This window comes from Somniosus microcephalus, chromosome 3, assembly GCF_052327205.1.
Source record: "Somniosus microcephalus isolate GS21.2 chromosome 3, FLI_Smic_1.0, whole genome shotgun sequence".
In the NCBI taxonomy this organism is placed as follows: Eukaryota; Metazoa; Chordata; class Chondrichthyes; order Squaliformes; family Somniosidae; genus Somniosus; species Somniosus microcephalus.
In genome coordinates this window covers 289,263,603-289,279,758 of record NC_140989.1, presented here as the reverse complement: position 1 = coordinate 289,279,758, position 16,156 = coordinate 289,263,603, and the positions used below count along the sequence as shown (strand labels likewise).

Here is a 16,156-nt window from a genome sequence, read left to right as displayed (position 1 = left end):
GGCCCTCCAGCCTTCGAGTGGGGCCGGGAGGTGCCTAGCTCGGGCGTGGGTGCAGAGGAGACGCCGAGGCTTCTAGGCCTACCTGGAAAAACGGGGAAAGGTAGGAAAATTAATGAGATTAGATAAGTTAATTACTTTCTAAATCATTTTTTTTTTAAACTAAGGGCTAGATTTTCAGTCGCTTGCGCCAGCAGTTAGCGCCTTAAGAGAAGTGATTTCCGGGCGCTATGCGTGTAGCGCCCGGGCGCAGCGCAGTTTGCGCCCCGCCCCAAATTAAGTTGCCTGTTAGCGCTGGCGCAAAGTTTAGCGCCCGCCCGGATGCGCGCGCAGAAAATGACGTCACATCCTCGTGCAACGCCCTTTGGCCGTCCCGATTGCAAACTTCAGTCGGACCGCCCCATTGTGCGGCGGGCGGCCGGAGCGTTTGGAAAAAGGAACGCAACACAACCAGCGCGGGCCCCGGGGGGCGCTAATTAAAGGGAACGTCCTCTCCAGTATAAAGGCCATCCTTTTTTCAGAAAACAGTCTTGTGCAACGCATTTCTGGAGACACAACAAGGAGGATAGCTAACTGGTTTCAAGCAGCAAGAGCCAGGTATTTTTGGACTCAGGCAATAGCGCTGCAAGTGGCCATTTGGAAATTAGACTGTTTGCCAGGATTTGATGGGGGCTGCATGGGGTGCCAACGCGCAGCTGCAGCGCCATGTCCGTAGGGCTCACAGACGCATTGTGAGAGGGGCAGCCCTGGCTAGAGGCAGAGGGGGCTACAGGCGTCGGCCACGTAGGCCTTACCCAGTCAGGCTATACCGGCAGCAGCGCTCCTACCTAAACATGAGTGCCGCGCGATGTGTTAGAAGGCTCCGATTCCGAAAGGAGGTGATTGCAGAGATCTGCCACCTGCTTCGCCGAGATCTGCGGCCAAAGCTCAGGTGCAGGACGTCTCTGTCGGTGGAAGTGAAGGTGACGGTGGCATTGAACTTCTATGCCACCGGCTCCTTCCAATACGCTGCTGGGGACATAGCAAACATCTCCCAGTATGGCGCGCATCGCTGCATCCGCCACGTGACCGAAGCACTGTTCAGAAGGAGAAGCCAATTCATCTCCTTCCCCATGGCCCTCGAGAGCCAGCATCAGCGCGCATTGGGATTTGCCAGACTCGGGGAATTCCCCTTGGTGCAGGGCGCCATTGACTGTACGCATGTGGCTTTGCGGGCCCCTCTGGAGCATGGTGAGCAGTATCGCAACAGGAAGGGCTACCATTCTCTGAATGTGCAGCTGGTATGTGACCACAAGCAGCGCATCATGGCAGTCAATGCCAGCTTCCCAGGCAGCAGCCACGATGCCTTTATCCTGCGGCAGAGTACTGTGCATGACATGTTCCAGGCACAGCCTCCCCCAAGAGGATGGCTCATCGGGGACAAAGGCTATCCTTTGTGCACCTGGCTCATGACCCCGCTCCGCGCGCCCAGGTCCGCTGCTGAAGAGGCCTACAACGAGAGCCATCAAACCACCCGCAACATCATCGAGCTAACTATTGGGGTCCTCAAGCAGCGGTTCCGCTGCCTTGATCGCTCCGGAGGAGCTCTCCAGTATTCGCCGGACCGGGTCTCCCAATTTGTGGTGGTTTGCTGCATGCTACACAACCTGGCTATCCGCAGGACTCAGGCACTGCCACCTGACGTTGGACCAGCACCTCAGGAGGAGGAGCAGGAGGAGCATGAGGAGGAGGAGGAGGAGGAGGAGCAGGAGTATGTTCCCAGGAGGGAGCGACCAGGGCCAAGGGCCGCACGACGCCACCTTATTACACGGTACTTCTAAGCCCCCTGTCAGGGAATGGCCAGGGGCCATGAGGGAAGATGAATGCAGCCGCTCCGCAAGCCCTCAGCCGGCGAAGCCAACAAACACTAAGAAGAACAACCATGGAGACTGCATGAATAAAGATAATTTTTTATTTCACAAAAATGAAAAGCCCTTCCCACATGAATCCCCAAAAACAATAAACGGGCCCCACAAAAAGCCCAACAAACGACTCACTCCCACAAACTGGGGAGGAGCCACTCCACCTTTATTCAAACCGGGCCTCAACGTCGGCCTAACGCAAAAAATAAGCCCTCCAAAAGCACAACCATGGGCAAAATAAAGATGGCCACCGCCATATTAAAGGAAAGCTGCCCACACCCTCTACTGAGTGGCCCGCGAGGGCGAGACCTTGGCCAGCATTTTGCCTCCCCTGCCCGGCCTGCTGCTCCTTCGCAAGTTCTGCCCAGTGGCTGCTGCGAGGCTGGGGGAAGGCGCCTGAGGCTCAGATGCCCTTCCGCCAGATGCTGCTGGGGGGCGGCCTACACGGCGTTTGGGCCTCGAGGGGCCGTCTGCTGAGTGGCGCACCTGAGCCTGGCCACCATCAGTTGCAGCCGCTTGCCCTTGACGCCCCAGAGGGGGAATGGCGGCGACGGATGGCGCAATGTGGGCCAGCTGGCGTCTGGGATGCGCTGGCTGGTGCTGTGGCGCGGTGGCACTCGGCCGGGCCCGCACTGCAGGATCCGCAGCAATCAGCCGACGGGCGGCTTGCTGGGATGGTGCAGCGCAGCGCCTGCCCTGGCGATGCCTGCCTGAGACAGCGCGTGTGGCAGCAGTGAGTGGCCCTGTGGTCCTGGTGTGCGCGCGCATCACATCCGCCAGGGTCTTGACGGCATCAGTCAGCATGCGGCCACTCGCGGCAGTTGCTGCCCCGAACTCGCGCACACTGGTCGCCAGCGACTCGATGGCCTCAGGCATGCGCCCCACCACGCTCATGAGCTCTGTGTGGCGCCGGTCCGAGTCGTCAGCCATCTTATCCAGCTTCCGCACCTCCTCCGAAGTGAAGGTGTCCGGACTGGAGTCGCGACTCTCCCGCTGGGGAGGAGGGGGCCGAACTAGGGGACCCTTGCCGCGTTGGTGACGGCGAGTGTGCCGAGCAGCAGCACTCCCCTCTGATCCTTCCCCCCTTTGGGGGGAAGGCCGCGGGCCACGCGCACGGCTGCTGGGTGGCTGGACGCCACTGGTCCCAGAAGCTGCATTGCCCTGCGACAGTTCCTCCAGGCACTCGTCCAGTGAGGAGGTGTCAAGCATTTCCTCCTCTCCTGCGGGACGTGACTGTTCCCCCGAAGGTCCGGCTTGCTCCTCCTCCTCCTCCTGGTCGGAGGTGCTGTCACTGGCAGCTTCAGGGTCCTGGTCGTCACCAGCTGAAAGCAGGAATGCACAAGAGTAGCTTCAGAGTGAGGAGACGGCGTCAGCGAGGGAGTTAGGACTGGTGGGATTCAGCGCATTGGTGGGACAGTGGCAAAGGAGGTAGCTCGGATGGGCCAGTGCGACGCGAGAGGGCCAAAAGGCGAGGTCCTTACCATTGCCGGGCAGTGGAGGGTCGGATACACCGCACGCTGTGGGGACAATCACACGGGCTCCCATGAGCACACACACGCGCTGCTCCAGCCGAGTGAGCTTCTGCAGCTTGGCGCGGCCACCCCTGGCACGGGCCTGGCGATTAAACGCTACTTTAGCCTGCAAGAGAAAGGACGGGCTGTAAGTGCGCAGTGAAGCCCTGATGTAGTGTGCACTGCCTCCCATGGTGGAATAGCTTGGACAGAGTGAAGCCCTGATGTACTGTGCACTGCCTCCCATGGTGGAATAGCTTGGACAGAGTGAAGCCCTGATGTAGTGTGCACTGCTTCCCATGGTGGAATAGCTTGGACAGAGTGAAGCCCTGATGTACTGTGCACTGCCTCCCATGGTGGAATAGCTTGGACAGAGTGAAGCCCTGATGTAGTGTGCACTGCCTCCCATGGTGGAATAGCTTGGACAGAGTGAAGCCCTGATGTAGTGTGCACTGCTTCCCATGGTGGAATAGCTTGGACAGAGTGAAGCCCTGATGTACTGTGCACTGCCTCCCATGGTGGAATAGCTTGGACAGAGTGAAGCCCTGATGTAGTGTGCACTGCCTCCCATGGTGGAATAGCTTGGACAGAGTGAAGCCCTGATGTACTGTGCACTGCCTCCCATGGTGGAATAGCTTGGCCAAAGTGTAGAGTGCCGAATGGCCATTTGATGCTCATGACTGTCCCAATGCTGCTGGCTGAGGGCTGGCCAATAGGACTTTCAGGTCCCTTTGCCCATCATGTCAGGTGTACATGCAAGAATGAGGAGGAGACTGGAAAGGCTACTCACCTTCACAATCCTGGTCAGATCGTTGTATTTCTTACGGCATTGTTTGTGGGTCCTGGGGGCCTCGCCGGTGAACGTCACCCTCTGGGCGATCTGCTTCCAGGCTTTGGTGTAGTCATGGTGGGTTGGATTCCTCCCACTCTCTGGAAACAAGATCTTGCGCCCCACCTCCACAGCTGTGACCATTATGTCCAGATCACCCTCTGAGAAGCGCAGGGCACGCTGACGGGCCTTCTCTGGCGTTGCCATGACTCCCTGGGGCTGAGCAGCAGTGTTGAGGCCTCTTTGCAAGGCTGCAGTGTGCAGGGCGTGGCAGCAGACCAATTCGTCCCTTCCCCCTTTAAGAGCTGGTCGGCACCCCGGGGTCTGCTGTCAGTGCAAAAATGACCGCACCCGTGCTGCGCCCCGCCTGGGCGCTATCCCTCTGGACCGCCGGCTTAGCGCCTAAAGGTAGGAGTGGAACGCCTCTTTTAGCGCTCCACCACTCTCTTAGGGCGAAGCCACTGAATTTCCGGCAACGGGGCGCTACTTTGGGGCGGGCGCTAACTTCGGGCGGGCGCTAAGGTTAGCGCCCCAAAACTGTCTATACTGAAAATCTAGCCCAATGTGTTTTAAAAGCAACATTTTTTTTTAAGACGCAGAAAGCGGGAAAAAGAAAGGAAAAGTTTGGAATCAAGATGGCGGCGACTCACCTCGGTTCAGAAGGATAAGGCCCGGCCACACACGCACCGATTGGCCCGGCGGCACACGCCAGCAACCTGGCGTACGATTGGTCGAGCTCGAGGTCACTCTGTCGCTAATGAGCGGATAATGAGATGCTAATGAGCGGAATGTTAAGGTTTTTGGGATATGGCGGGCGCGATTTTAGCCCGGCCGAAACGTAAATACGCTTAAAACCGTCTCGGAAGCGTAATCTTTCTTTGGAGGTAACGCGCGCGTAGGTACGCCCTGTAACTTTCTAGCGCATACCCGACAGACGCACACGCGATGACAGACAGACAGACAGAATGACAGACAGACAGACAGAAGTACCAATTTATATATATAGATAAAAACTCTTACTATCTGTTTTTATATTTTTTGCTAATTTACTTTCATAATCTATCTTCCCTTTCTTAATCAATCTTTTTGTTATTTTTTGCTGTCTGTTAACGTTTTCCCAATCCTCTATCCTCCCACTAGATTTGGCTACCTTATATGCCCTTGTTTTTAGTCGAATACTATCCTTAATTTCTTTACTTAGCCACGGATTTTCTTTTACACCCTTTTCTTCTCAGTGTTCCCTGCCAAATGGGCGGAGAAATCCTGGATGTGGGGGATCGGGTACCGATCAGGAGTGGTGGCGTCATTTAGGCGTCGATAGTCGCCGCATGGCCGCCATAAGAACATAAGAACATAAGAAATAGGAGCAGGAGTAGGCCAATCGGCCCCTTGAGCCTGCTCCGCCATTCAATAAGATCATGGCTGATCTGATCCTAACCGCCAATCTACTATCACAGAACCATCTCCTGAATCTAACAGAATTAGACACACGAAATAGGAGCAGGATCAGGCTACATGGCCCTTGGGCCCGCTCCGCTACCCACAGGGCCATGTCCAATCCGAACCTAGACTCATGTCCAAATTCCTGCCCGCTCCCCGTAACCCTTAATTCCCTTTACTTCTAGGAAACTGTCTATTTCTGTTTTAAATTTATGTAATGATGTAGCTTCTACAGCTTTTTGGGGCAGCATATTCCATGGACCTACCACCCTCTGAGTGAAGTAGTTCCTCCTCATCTCAGTTTTGAAAGAGCAGCCCCTTATTCTAAGATTATGCCCCCTAGTTCTAGTTTCACCCATCATCGGGAGCATCCTCCCCGCATCCACCCGATCCAACCCCTTCAAAATCTTATATGTTTCAATAAGATCGCCTCTCATTCTTCTGAACTCCAATGAGTAGAGTCCCAATCTACTCAACCTCTCCTCATATGTCCATCCCCTCATCCCTGGGATTAACCGAGTGAACCTTCTTTGTACTGACTCGAGAGCAAGTATGTCTTTTCTTAAGTATGGACACCAAAACTGTATGCAGTATTCCAGGTGCGGTCTCACCAATACCTTGTACAACTGAAGCAATACCTCCCTATTTTTATATTCTATCCCCCTAGCAATGAAAGCCAACATTCCATTGGCCTTCTTAATCACTTGCTGCACCTGCATACTAACCTTTTGAGTTTCGTGCACCAGGACCCCCAGATCCCTTTGTACTTCAGTACTTTCCAGTTTCTTGCAATTAAGATAATAACTTGCTCTACGATTTTTCCTGCCAAAGTGCATAACCTCACACTTTCCAGTATTGTATTCCATCTGCCAAATCTCTGCCCACTTACTTAGCCTGTCTATGTCCCCTTGCAGGTTTTTTATGTCCTCCTCACTCACTACTTTCCCTCCCATCTTTGTATCATCTGCAAACTTTGATATGTTACACTCGGTCCCCTCCTCCAAATCCGCCGCCAGGCTTCGGGACGATGTGGAGGGGTGAAGACCAGGGACTATTCGACCGGCGAATAATCCCTAACCGTTCCATGGTCGCGAACTCCGCTTTTGCGACCGCCAGCTTGCCAGGTTCCAGGCGCCGGGCCCGCGCGTAGACCGGGGGGCCGTTGGTGGTGATGTGGTGTTCCACACCATGTTTCGTGGCTGTGGAGGAGAACATGGGTCTTGTCAGGTCGGGGAATTCGCCGAGCAGGCGAGCGAACTCATCCGGAGCCGGAAAAGCACAGGTAACGGTGCACGACGTAGTGCTAATGCGGTAACAAGGGATAGAATGAAAAGTTGCCGCGTTGATCAACTGTCGGTTCCTCACGTCATCCAGGAGGCTGTTGGCGCACAGGAAATCCGCGCTGAGAATGGGTTGCGAAACCTTGGCCGTCACAAACTCCCAGTAAAAACGTTGGCCCCTGAAACACAACTGCACCCGCCGTCTGCCGAAGGTCCGAATTGCTCCGCATTGGCCGCTTCAAGGGCAAGGCCATGAATCCCGGTCTGCACATCGAGGGCGGACGTGGGTAATATGCTGCACTGGCCCCGGTGTCACACAGAAAACGACGACCAGAGAGAGTATCGGTGATAAACAGCAACTTGCCCGCGTTGCCGATCGCCATCGCGGCCGCGGGGCGCCCGTTAGACCCGTTCCTCGGTGGTCGTAGTTGTTTTTTTGGGGGGAAGCTGCAGGGAGGGCAGCAACGTCTCGCTTTTGCGCTGAACTGCGCGTGGTAGAAACACAGCCCAGCAGGCTGACGAGCTGGGGCGCCGTCTGTGGGGGATGGACGCCTCGTGGCAGCTCAGTACTGCTGAGTAACCGCGAAAATTTTGCCCGCCTCTGCCGCGAGTGCTGCGCAGTCCTCAACTTCGGATCTGGCCAGGGCGGCTTGCACCTGTTCCGGTAGCTGGCTGAGGAATATTTCACGGAATAGGAAGCATTCCGGTTCGGAGCCAAGGAGTGTGAGCATTTGGCTCACTAACTCCGAAGGCTTGGAGTCCCCGAGCCCGGGCATAGCGAACAATCGACGGGCGCGCTCCGCTTTAGTGAGCCCGAAAACTTGCAGCAACCGCGCCTTTAGGGTTTCATACTTGCGCTCCGTTGGAGAGTTCTCGAGGAGACTGACGATCCGCGAGGCGGTAGAGCTGTCGAGTGCGGAGACCACATAGAAATATTTGGGCGAATTGGGCCTCGACCTGAATGAACCACGAGGTCGCTTGCTGCTCCCAGAACTGCAGTAGCTTCAGTGAAACGGCGTTGGCCTCCATGTTGTGTCCTTTTTGTGAAAAACGTTCACAAAAAAACAGGGTCACCAATGTAGGAATTTTCGAATTCCTAACTAATAACTGAGGTCGACTCAGGAGATCAATCAAACAGGTCTTTAATGTAAGACTAAATGAGTTCAAACAGTTTGATGAGATCGATACAGGAGAGCCACAAAAACAGGTCTTAACAAGATGGAGATTCCACGAGGACTGCCTGGGCAGTCACGTGGTTTGCGACGTGACGTCATCGTGTTTGCCCACGTTTTCCCGTGCTCTTAAAGGGGCCACGTCCCGTGCATGCAAACACTATATACAAAACAAAGTAATCTCTAACACAATGGTACAGGCTTAGGCTGGTGTTAGAACATCGTTAAAGGGAATTATGTACAGTTGCCCAGAGTCATTCAGTGGCTCCACCACAGTAGAATCATAAAATGATATAGCACAGAAGGAGGCCATTTGATCCATCATGCCTGTGCTGGCTCTTTGAAAGAGCTATCCAATTAATCCCACTTCCCTGCTCTTTACTATAGTCCTGCAAATTTTTCCTTTTCAAGTATTTATCCAATTCCCTTTTGAAAGTTACTATTGGATCTGCTTCTGCAGTGCATTCCAAATCATAAGAACTCTCTGCGTAAAAAAAAAATCCTCATCTCCCCTCTGGTTCTTTTGCCAATTACCTTATACCTATGTCCTCTGGTTACTGACCCTTCTGCCAGTGGAAACAGTTTCTCACTATGCAGTCTATCAAAACCCCTCAACATTTTGAACACCTCTATTGAATCTCTCTGTAACCTTCTCTGCTCTAAAGAGAACAATCCCAGTTTATCTAATCTCTCCACATAACTGAGTCCCTCATCCCTGGTACCATTCTAGTAAATCTCCTCTGCTCCAAGGCCTTAACATACTTCCTAAAATGTGGGGCCCAGAATTGGATACAATATTCCAGCTGAGGCCTTACCAATAACAACAACACCGATTTGACACCGAGCCGCATAAGGAGATATTAGGACAGGTGACCAAAAACTTGGATAAAGAGGAAGGTTTTATAAAAGAAAGAAAAAGACTTGCATTTATATAGCGCCTTTCACGACCACCGGACGTCTCAAAGCGCTTTACAGCCAATTAAGTACTTTTGGAGTGTAGTCACTGTTGTAATGGAGCGAAAGGAGGCGAGAGAGCTAGAGAGGCAGAGAGTGATTTATAAAGTTTTCGCATAACTTCCTTGCTTTTGTACTCTCTGGGGCTGATTTTGCTAATGAGGAGCTTTTGGAGGCGGGACTCCCACTTATCGGGTTTCAGTCCCGTCTCCATCAACTTCTGTCCAACCCACGCTATTTACCCTTGATTGACCTTGTTAAGCCCGCCCAGCCGCCTTAGCAGGCCAATTAAGGGAAAGCCGGTTGCAGAGAACGTCAATGTATGATGTTTCATCTGTCAAAAGTGTTTGATAGATGAATTGTCATCGTGTGACAGTTCTGTGAAGCTGTCAAACAGTGACATTCTCTGTAGTTTGATGAGGTCTTGAATTCAAGACCTCATCAAACCTCTTTCTTTTGCAGAAATGAGATGGTTGCTGCATTGGAGAATGCAACGACCATCTGTCATCTCTACCGCGGAGGTGCGAGACTCTCCGCATACCCACAGATTGAAGCCTGCAGGAAGAAACAAAGGTAAGTACACTTTTTCTAACACTTTGCACTTACCTCAGATACTCACCTCTCCACACTTGCACCCATCACTCACCTCCACAGCACATTTTTGGACCCCACAGAGCCCCGCAGACCCACTACTTGCCTTGCTGACCTGGCGGGTTTCGGGGTCTTCGTGAAACCCGCACTTGTGAGGGCAAAAAGGGGATAATCCTATTTTTTGCCTGTTAACTACAGGACCCGGCGCGGGACGGCATCCTGGGAAGATGCCATGGAGGCGGGTTGGGGGCAGGTTGGGCACCCGCCCCCAAATTCTGCCATTTTCCCTGCAGTCCCGCCTCCCCAGGGCTGGCAAAATCACCCCCAATGCCTCTATTTATAAAACCAAAGATCCCATATGCTTTTTTAATAGCCTCATCAACTTGTTTTGCCACCTTCAAATATTTGTGTACGTAAACCCTCAAGTAATGCAAGTTTGGTGCCAGGTTCCCAGGCAGCTGCCATTACACTTTTACCCTGTGACACTCAACCATCTCCCCAATATTCGACCCTTCCAGGAACGTTACAGGATGGCTGCTTTGGACAAGGGTTACCCCCTACACACCCTCTGCAACCAAAACACGCCTAAACAACAAAGGTATAACCAAAGCCATGGGGCTACCAGAATCGCTACTGAGCACAATGAAGGACTCCTCAAACAAAAGTTCAGGTGCCTTGACATGTCTGGAAGAATCCACTAATATTCCCCACAGAAGAGTCTCTTGTATTATAAACTAGCTGGAGTGCCCGGCGGTGCCGAGGCTTTTTCGAGGGCATGTTGTTGTTGGAAGAGAGAGAGCGACTGGGGGGGAAGAGAGAGAGCAACTGGAGGGGAAAGAGAGAGAGCGACTGGGAGGGAAGAGAGAGAGCGACTGGGAGGGAAGAGAGAGAGCGACTGGGGGGGAAGAGAGAGAGCGACGGGGGGAAGAGAGAGAGCGACTGGGGGGGAAGAGAGAGAGCGACGGGGGGAAGAGAGAGAGCGACTGGGGGGGAAGAGATAGAGTGACTGGGGGGGAAGAGAGAGAGCGACTGGGGGGAAGAGAGAGAGCGACTGGGGGGGAAGAGAGAGAGCGACTGGGGGGAAGAGAGAGAGCGACTGCGTGGGAAGAGAGAGAGAGAGACGGGGAAGAGAGAGAGAGAGAGACGGGGGGAAGCGAGAGAGAGAGACGGAGGGGGAAGGTGGCCCGATGGACCCCTGCGAAGGAAGAAGGTAAGCTCTCCCTCCCTGTCCCACCCCCTCACTCTTTCCCTCCCTCACCCTCTCTCTCCCTCCCCATCTCTCCCTGCTTTACTCTCTCCCTCCCCCTCTACCCCCTGTCCTCTCCTTCCCTCACCCTCTCCTCACCCTCTCCCTCCCTCACCCTCTCTCTCTCCCCTCTCCCTCCTTGCCCCTCTCCTCTCTCCCTCCCTGCCCTTCTCCTCACTCTCCCTCTCCCTCCCCCTCTCCCTGTCCTCTCCCTCTCCTCCCTCCCTATTTCTCTGTCTCTCTGACGTCTGTCTGTTGACTGTTCCCCTCTGCTACTCCAGGCCCCGCCGTCCGCCCGCTCTCCGGGGCAAGGTAAGAGCCGGGCTCCGGCCCCACACCCACACCGCCAGGGATCAGCACCCGGGGAACTTGCCCGCCGCCCAACGTGAACAACAAACACCCTCCTCACCTGTCACGGAGTCGAAGTCTCCGAAAGCGGCCACGGTGCCCCGGGCCTCTTCCCCCGCACATTCAGGAGGCGCGGGGAAGAGAGAGAGAGAGAGACTGGGGGGGAGAGTGAGATGCCGCCGTGCACCTGCTCCACGGAGCTCCGTGCCGCCACCGCCGCACCAGCCTTTACTAAGATGGCGGCGGTAGCGATGCTCGGCTGAGGCCCGCCCCTCCAGCCTTCACAAAGATGGCGGCGATCAGGGGCCGCTTGTTGACTGGGGCCGGGAGGTGCCTAGCTCAGGCGTGGGTGCTGAGGAGAGGCCCAGGCTTCGAGGCCTACAAAAACGGTGAAAGGTAGGAAAATTATAGAGGTTAGAGAAAAGATGTACAAATTAATTAACTTTTTTAAAAAACAATTTGTGTTTTAAAAGCAACTTTTTTTTTGCTGGAAATGTATATTTGAAAAGAAACACACAGAAAGCGGGAAAAAGAAATGAACAGTTTGGAATCAAGGTGGCGGCCGCTCAGCTCGGTTCAGAACGATAAGGCCCGCCCACACACGCACCGAATGTTCGACCGTCATGTCACCGAAGCGTAGGATTGGTCAATCGTCCTGTCGCTCAACTCTAGGAGGGCCCGCCCGCACGCGCGACGAACCCACCCCCGCCACACAGCGATTGGTCGACCGTCGGGTCGCTCAACCGTACGATTGGTCGACCTTAATGTCACTCTATGCTAATGAGCGGATAATGAGCGGAATTTTGAATGTTTTTTGGATACCGCAGGCGCAATTTTTGTCTCGCCAAAACGTAAATACACTTATGACCGTTCCGGAATCGTAAGCTTTCTTTTGATGTAACGCACGTGTAGGTATGCTCTATAACTTTAGAGTGTATAGCTGGACAGACAGACAGACAGACAGACAGATCGATCCTTTTATATATATAGATATAGATGATGTGCTGCACCTTGCACAATCTTGACATCCAGACAGGGCTGCATTTGGAGGAGGCACAGCAACAGCCGCAGTCCTCATTGGACAAAGAGTGAAGGTGAGAAAGGAGAAGAAGATGATCGGCTACCACAACACCTTGCAGCCAGAGATGCTAGGGATGAGTTAATTGCACAGCAATTCTGGTGACTTGCACATTTTGCGGTCCTGAAAAGTTACAAAAACACCTCTGCATTAACAGTCCTTGTTACATCCTTCATTACTCCCTTCATCCTGCATTAAAGAACTTGGAAATCATTAATCCAACTTCTATACCAATGACATACAATGCAAACTCAAAAGCTGCTATGACAGACACTGTGGATCAAAGTGTCAAATATCATAAAGGTGATCAATTTCATTTTAAAACTAATAATTGCCTTGAATTCATATCTCACCCAAGTGTCAGCCCATAGTGACTTTCTTAAAAGAAGGTTTACTCACTCTATTGCTCCTATGAGGTGCTCCCTAGTGACTTCAGCAAAGCTGGTGAAAGGCTGCTGTTGCTCATGCTGGGAACCTTGAGTTGCCCGTGGCTGGCGACTTCTGGGAGCATAAGCCTGTGAGGGCCTGGCTACATAATCAGCACCTGTGAAGAGATGCTCGGTCACTCGACCAGGAAACACCAAGACTGCTTCGACGAGAATGACCAGGGGATCCAGGAGCTAATGAGCCACAAGCGCAAGGCATTCCTGATCTGGAAACAGCAAAGAACTCGAGAGCAAGAAAGCAGCTCTGCAGAAGCCTGAAGGCCGAGGTCCAACAGAAAACTCACGACCTAAAGAACAGATGGTGGGTGGAGAAAGCGCAGGAGATCCAGCAGCTAGCTGACAACCACGACGTGCGTGGATTCTTTAGCGCAGTCAAGACCATCTATGGCCTAAGCACCCAAAACCCTACCCCACTGCGGGCCAAGAATGGAGAGGTACTCATCAAGGACAGAGAGGCAGTCAGTGCCCGCTGGAAGGAGCACTTCGAAGATCTCCTTAACCATGACTCTGTCTTCGACGCGAGTGTCCTCAACTCCATCCCACAGCATGATACCCGCCACCATCTCAGCACAACCCCAGCCCGGCATGAGGTTGAAAAGGCCATCCAACAACTGAAGAACAACAAGGCCTCAGGAGCAGATGGAATCCCCGCTGAGGCACTAAAGCATGGCGGAGAAGCACTACTGGCACAAATTCATGAACTAATTTCTCTTATCTGGAAGGAGGAGAGCATGCCAGGGGATCTCAGAGACGCCGTAATTGTGACCATCTTCAAGAAAGCTGACAAGTCCGATTGCGGTAATTACAGAGGAGTTTCCTGCTGTCTGCCACAGGGAAAGTCATCGCAAGAATCCTCCTCAATTGCCTTCTCCCAGTGGCCGAAGAGCTCCTCCCAGAGTCGCAATGCGGATTCCGCCCACTAAGGGCCACAATGGACATGATCTTCACCGCACGTCAATTACAAGAGAAATGCAGGGAACAGCACCAACCGCTGTACATGGCCTTCTTTGATCTCACAAAGGCCTTCGACACTGTCAACCGTGAGGGATTATGGATTGTGCTCCTCAAATTCAGCTGCCCTCAACCATCCTCCGCCTGCTTCACGACGACATGCAAGCCGTGATCCTGACCAACGGTTCCACCACAGACCCAATTCGCGTACGAACTGGGGTCAAACAAGGCTGTTTCATCGCACCAATGTTCTTCTCGATCTTCCTTGCTGCAATGCTCCATCTCGCCCTCAGTAAGCTCCCCACTGGAGTGGAGCTAATTTACAGAACAAACCGGAAACTGTTCAACCTCCGTCGCCTCCAGTCCAGATCCAACGTCGTCCCATCCTCTGTTGTCGATTTACAGCATGCAGACGACGCTTGCGTCTGCGCTCACTCGGAGGTCGAACTCCAAACCATCGTCAACACCTTCGCCGAAGCGTACGAGAGCATGGACCTTACACTAAACATCCGTACGACAAAGGTCCTCTACCAACCTGCCCCCGCCACACAGTACTGCCCCCTGATTATCAAAATCCATGACAAGGCCTTGGACAACGTGGACCACTTTCCATACCTCGGGAGCCTACTGTCAACAAGGGCAGACGTCGACGACGAAGTCCAACACCGCCTTCAGTGTGCCAGTGCAGCCTTCGGTCGCCTGAGGAAGAGAGTGTTTGAAGACCAGGACCTCAAACCTGGCATTAAGCTCATGGTCTAAAGAGCAGCAATGATACCCGCCCTGCTGTATGCCTCAGAGACATGGACCATGTACAGCAGGCACCTCAAAGCACTGGAGAGATACCACCAACGCTGCCTCCGCAAGATCCTGCAAATTCATTGGCAGGATAGGCACACCAACGTCAGTGTTCTTGCTCAGGCCAACATCCCCAGCACCGAAGCTTTGACCACGCTCAAATCAGCTCCGATGGACGGGTCACATTGTCTGCATGCCCGATACGAGACTCCCAAAATAAGCACTCTACTCGAAGCTCCAGCACGGCAAGAGAGCCCCAGGTGGGCAGAGGAAATGCTTTAAGGACACCCTCAAAGCCTCCTTGAAAAAGTGTAACATCCCCATCGACACCTGGGAATCCCTGGCCCAAGACCGCACAAAGTGGAGGAGAAGCATCCGGGAAGACGCCGAACACCTCGAGTCTCTTGCCGGGAGCAAGCGGAAGCCAAGCGCAAGGAGCGCACATCAACCCAAGCACCCGACCCACCCGCCCCTTCAACCACCGTCTGCCCCACCTGTGACAGAGATTGTAGGTCCTGCATTGGACTCATCAGTCACCTGCGAACTCATTTTTAATGTGGAAGCAAGTCATCCTCGGTTGAGCTGTGGTGCCCGCCACAATCAAATAGTCCACTGACATTCACTATCAAGGCTCGTACATGAAGAATGGCTGCTTTCATGAAGTAATGGAGGGTTATGAATTCTCTAGAAACTGTACTCCACTGTGAGTCACCTCTTTGAAGAGAAAGGGGAGAAAATGTAGAAGAAAAATTTCAAGTATTTTTGTGCTAATAAAGTAATTCCTTGTGAAATAAATGTTTCTGGTACATTTCATCCTGAAATCCAAGACGTTTGATAATTTAATATTCTTTTTTGTTCTACAGATTTAATGAGGATAAAACGAACAGGAATGCAGACATCCAAGAAAGTGGCAAGTGATAAAGAAAAGAAGAGTGAGGCGTCCATTTCTCGTCAAGCACCAGGAATGTGTTTTTCCTTCCACCCGAAGGTATGTTTAATGAAATCCACATTTGTGTTGCCAGTTGCCCTGAGCTATTCTTTTTGGTTGCTCAAGGAGTTGTTTTAGTTGTTGTTATGCAAGGCTGCAAATTATGAACTTTCAGTATCCTATGTCCCTTGGTTAGAGAAATTAGCCACAATTCCTGTTCCTTATCACTGTTCATTGTATCCTGCTGCAAATTGAGTAGACATTGGGTGAGGACAGGAATGGGTTCAGCTGTGATACTTTTCAAGGTGGAATAGCCAGCCAACATTCAATATCAAGGCATACAGATGGATAGCCACTTGGCTGATATGGTAGAACTGCCAGTGTCTGTGGTATGGTACCCCAGTATTAGTCAGTGCGTTCAGATAGGAGTGGGAAAAATACATGGGGGCTGTGTCTGTGAACAACAGAACATAAAAACGAAAATAAATATGCTTTATATAATGCGTCCCCTAGTTTACTGTTTGTATTATTTGTGGCTAATTTCTTTTCATCAAGAAGTCTTTAAATAGCAACACACAGGGGCCAAATTTCTTTTCAGGTTACACCAGAGAACTGGCATATCTAGTGTAGATGGGGGCAGATGAACCCCGCCCATCAAATTTTGAATTTGAAGTAAGAACAGGCACATA

The 16,156-nt window shown here is 52.6% G+C and overlaps 1 protein-coding gene across 2 annotated transcripts in view; it reads left to right on the top strand.

The window, feature by feature from the left end:
- The window catches only part of dnai4 (dynein axonemal intermediate chain 4), a 185,495-nt gene extending 169,881 nt beyond the window's left edge, over positions 1–15,614 (top strand). Inside the window, exon 13 of one of the 2 annotated variants that reach the window (XM_085982729.1) lies at positions 15,403–15,614. In XM_085982729.1, the coding sequence (XP_085838855.1) occupies positions 15,403–15,605 (203 nt within the window). In that variant the 3' untranslated portion in view covers positions 15,606–15,614. The remainder of the gene's footprint in view (positions 1–15,402) is intronic. The other variant, XM_085982730.1, reaches the window with a different exon arrangement.
- The last annotated feature ends 542 nt before the right edge of the window (positions 15,615–16,156 follow it).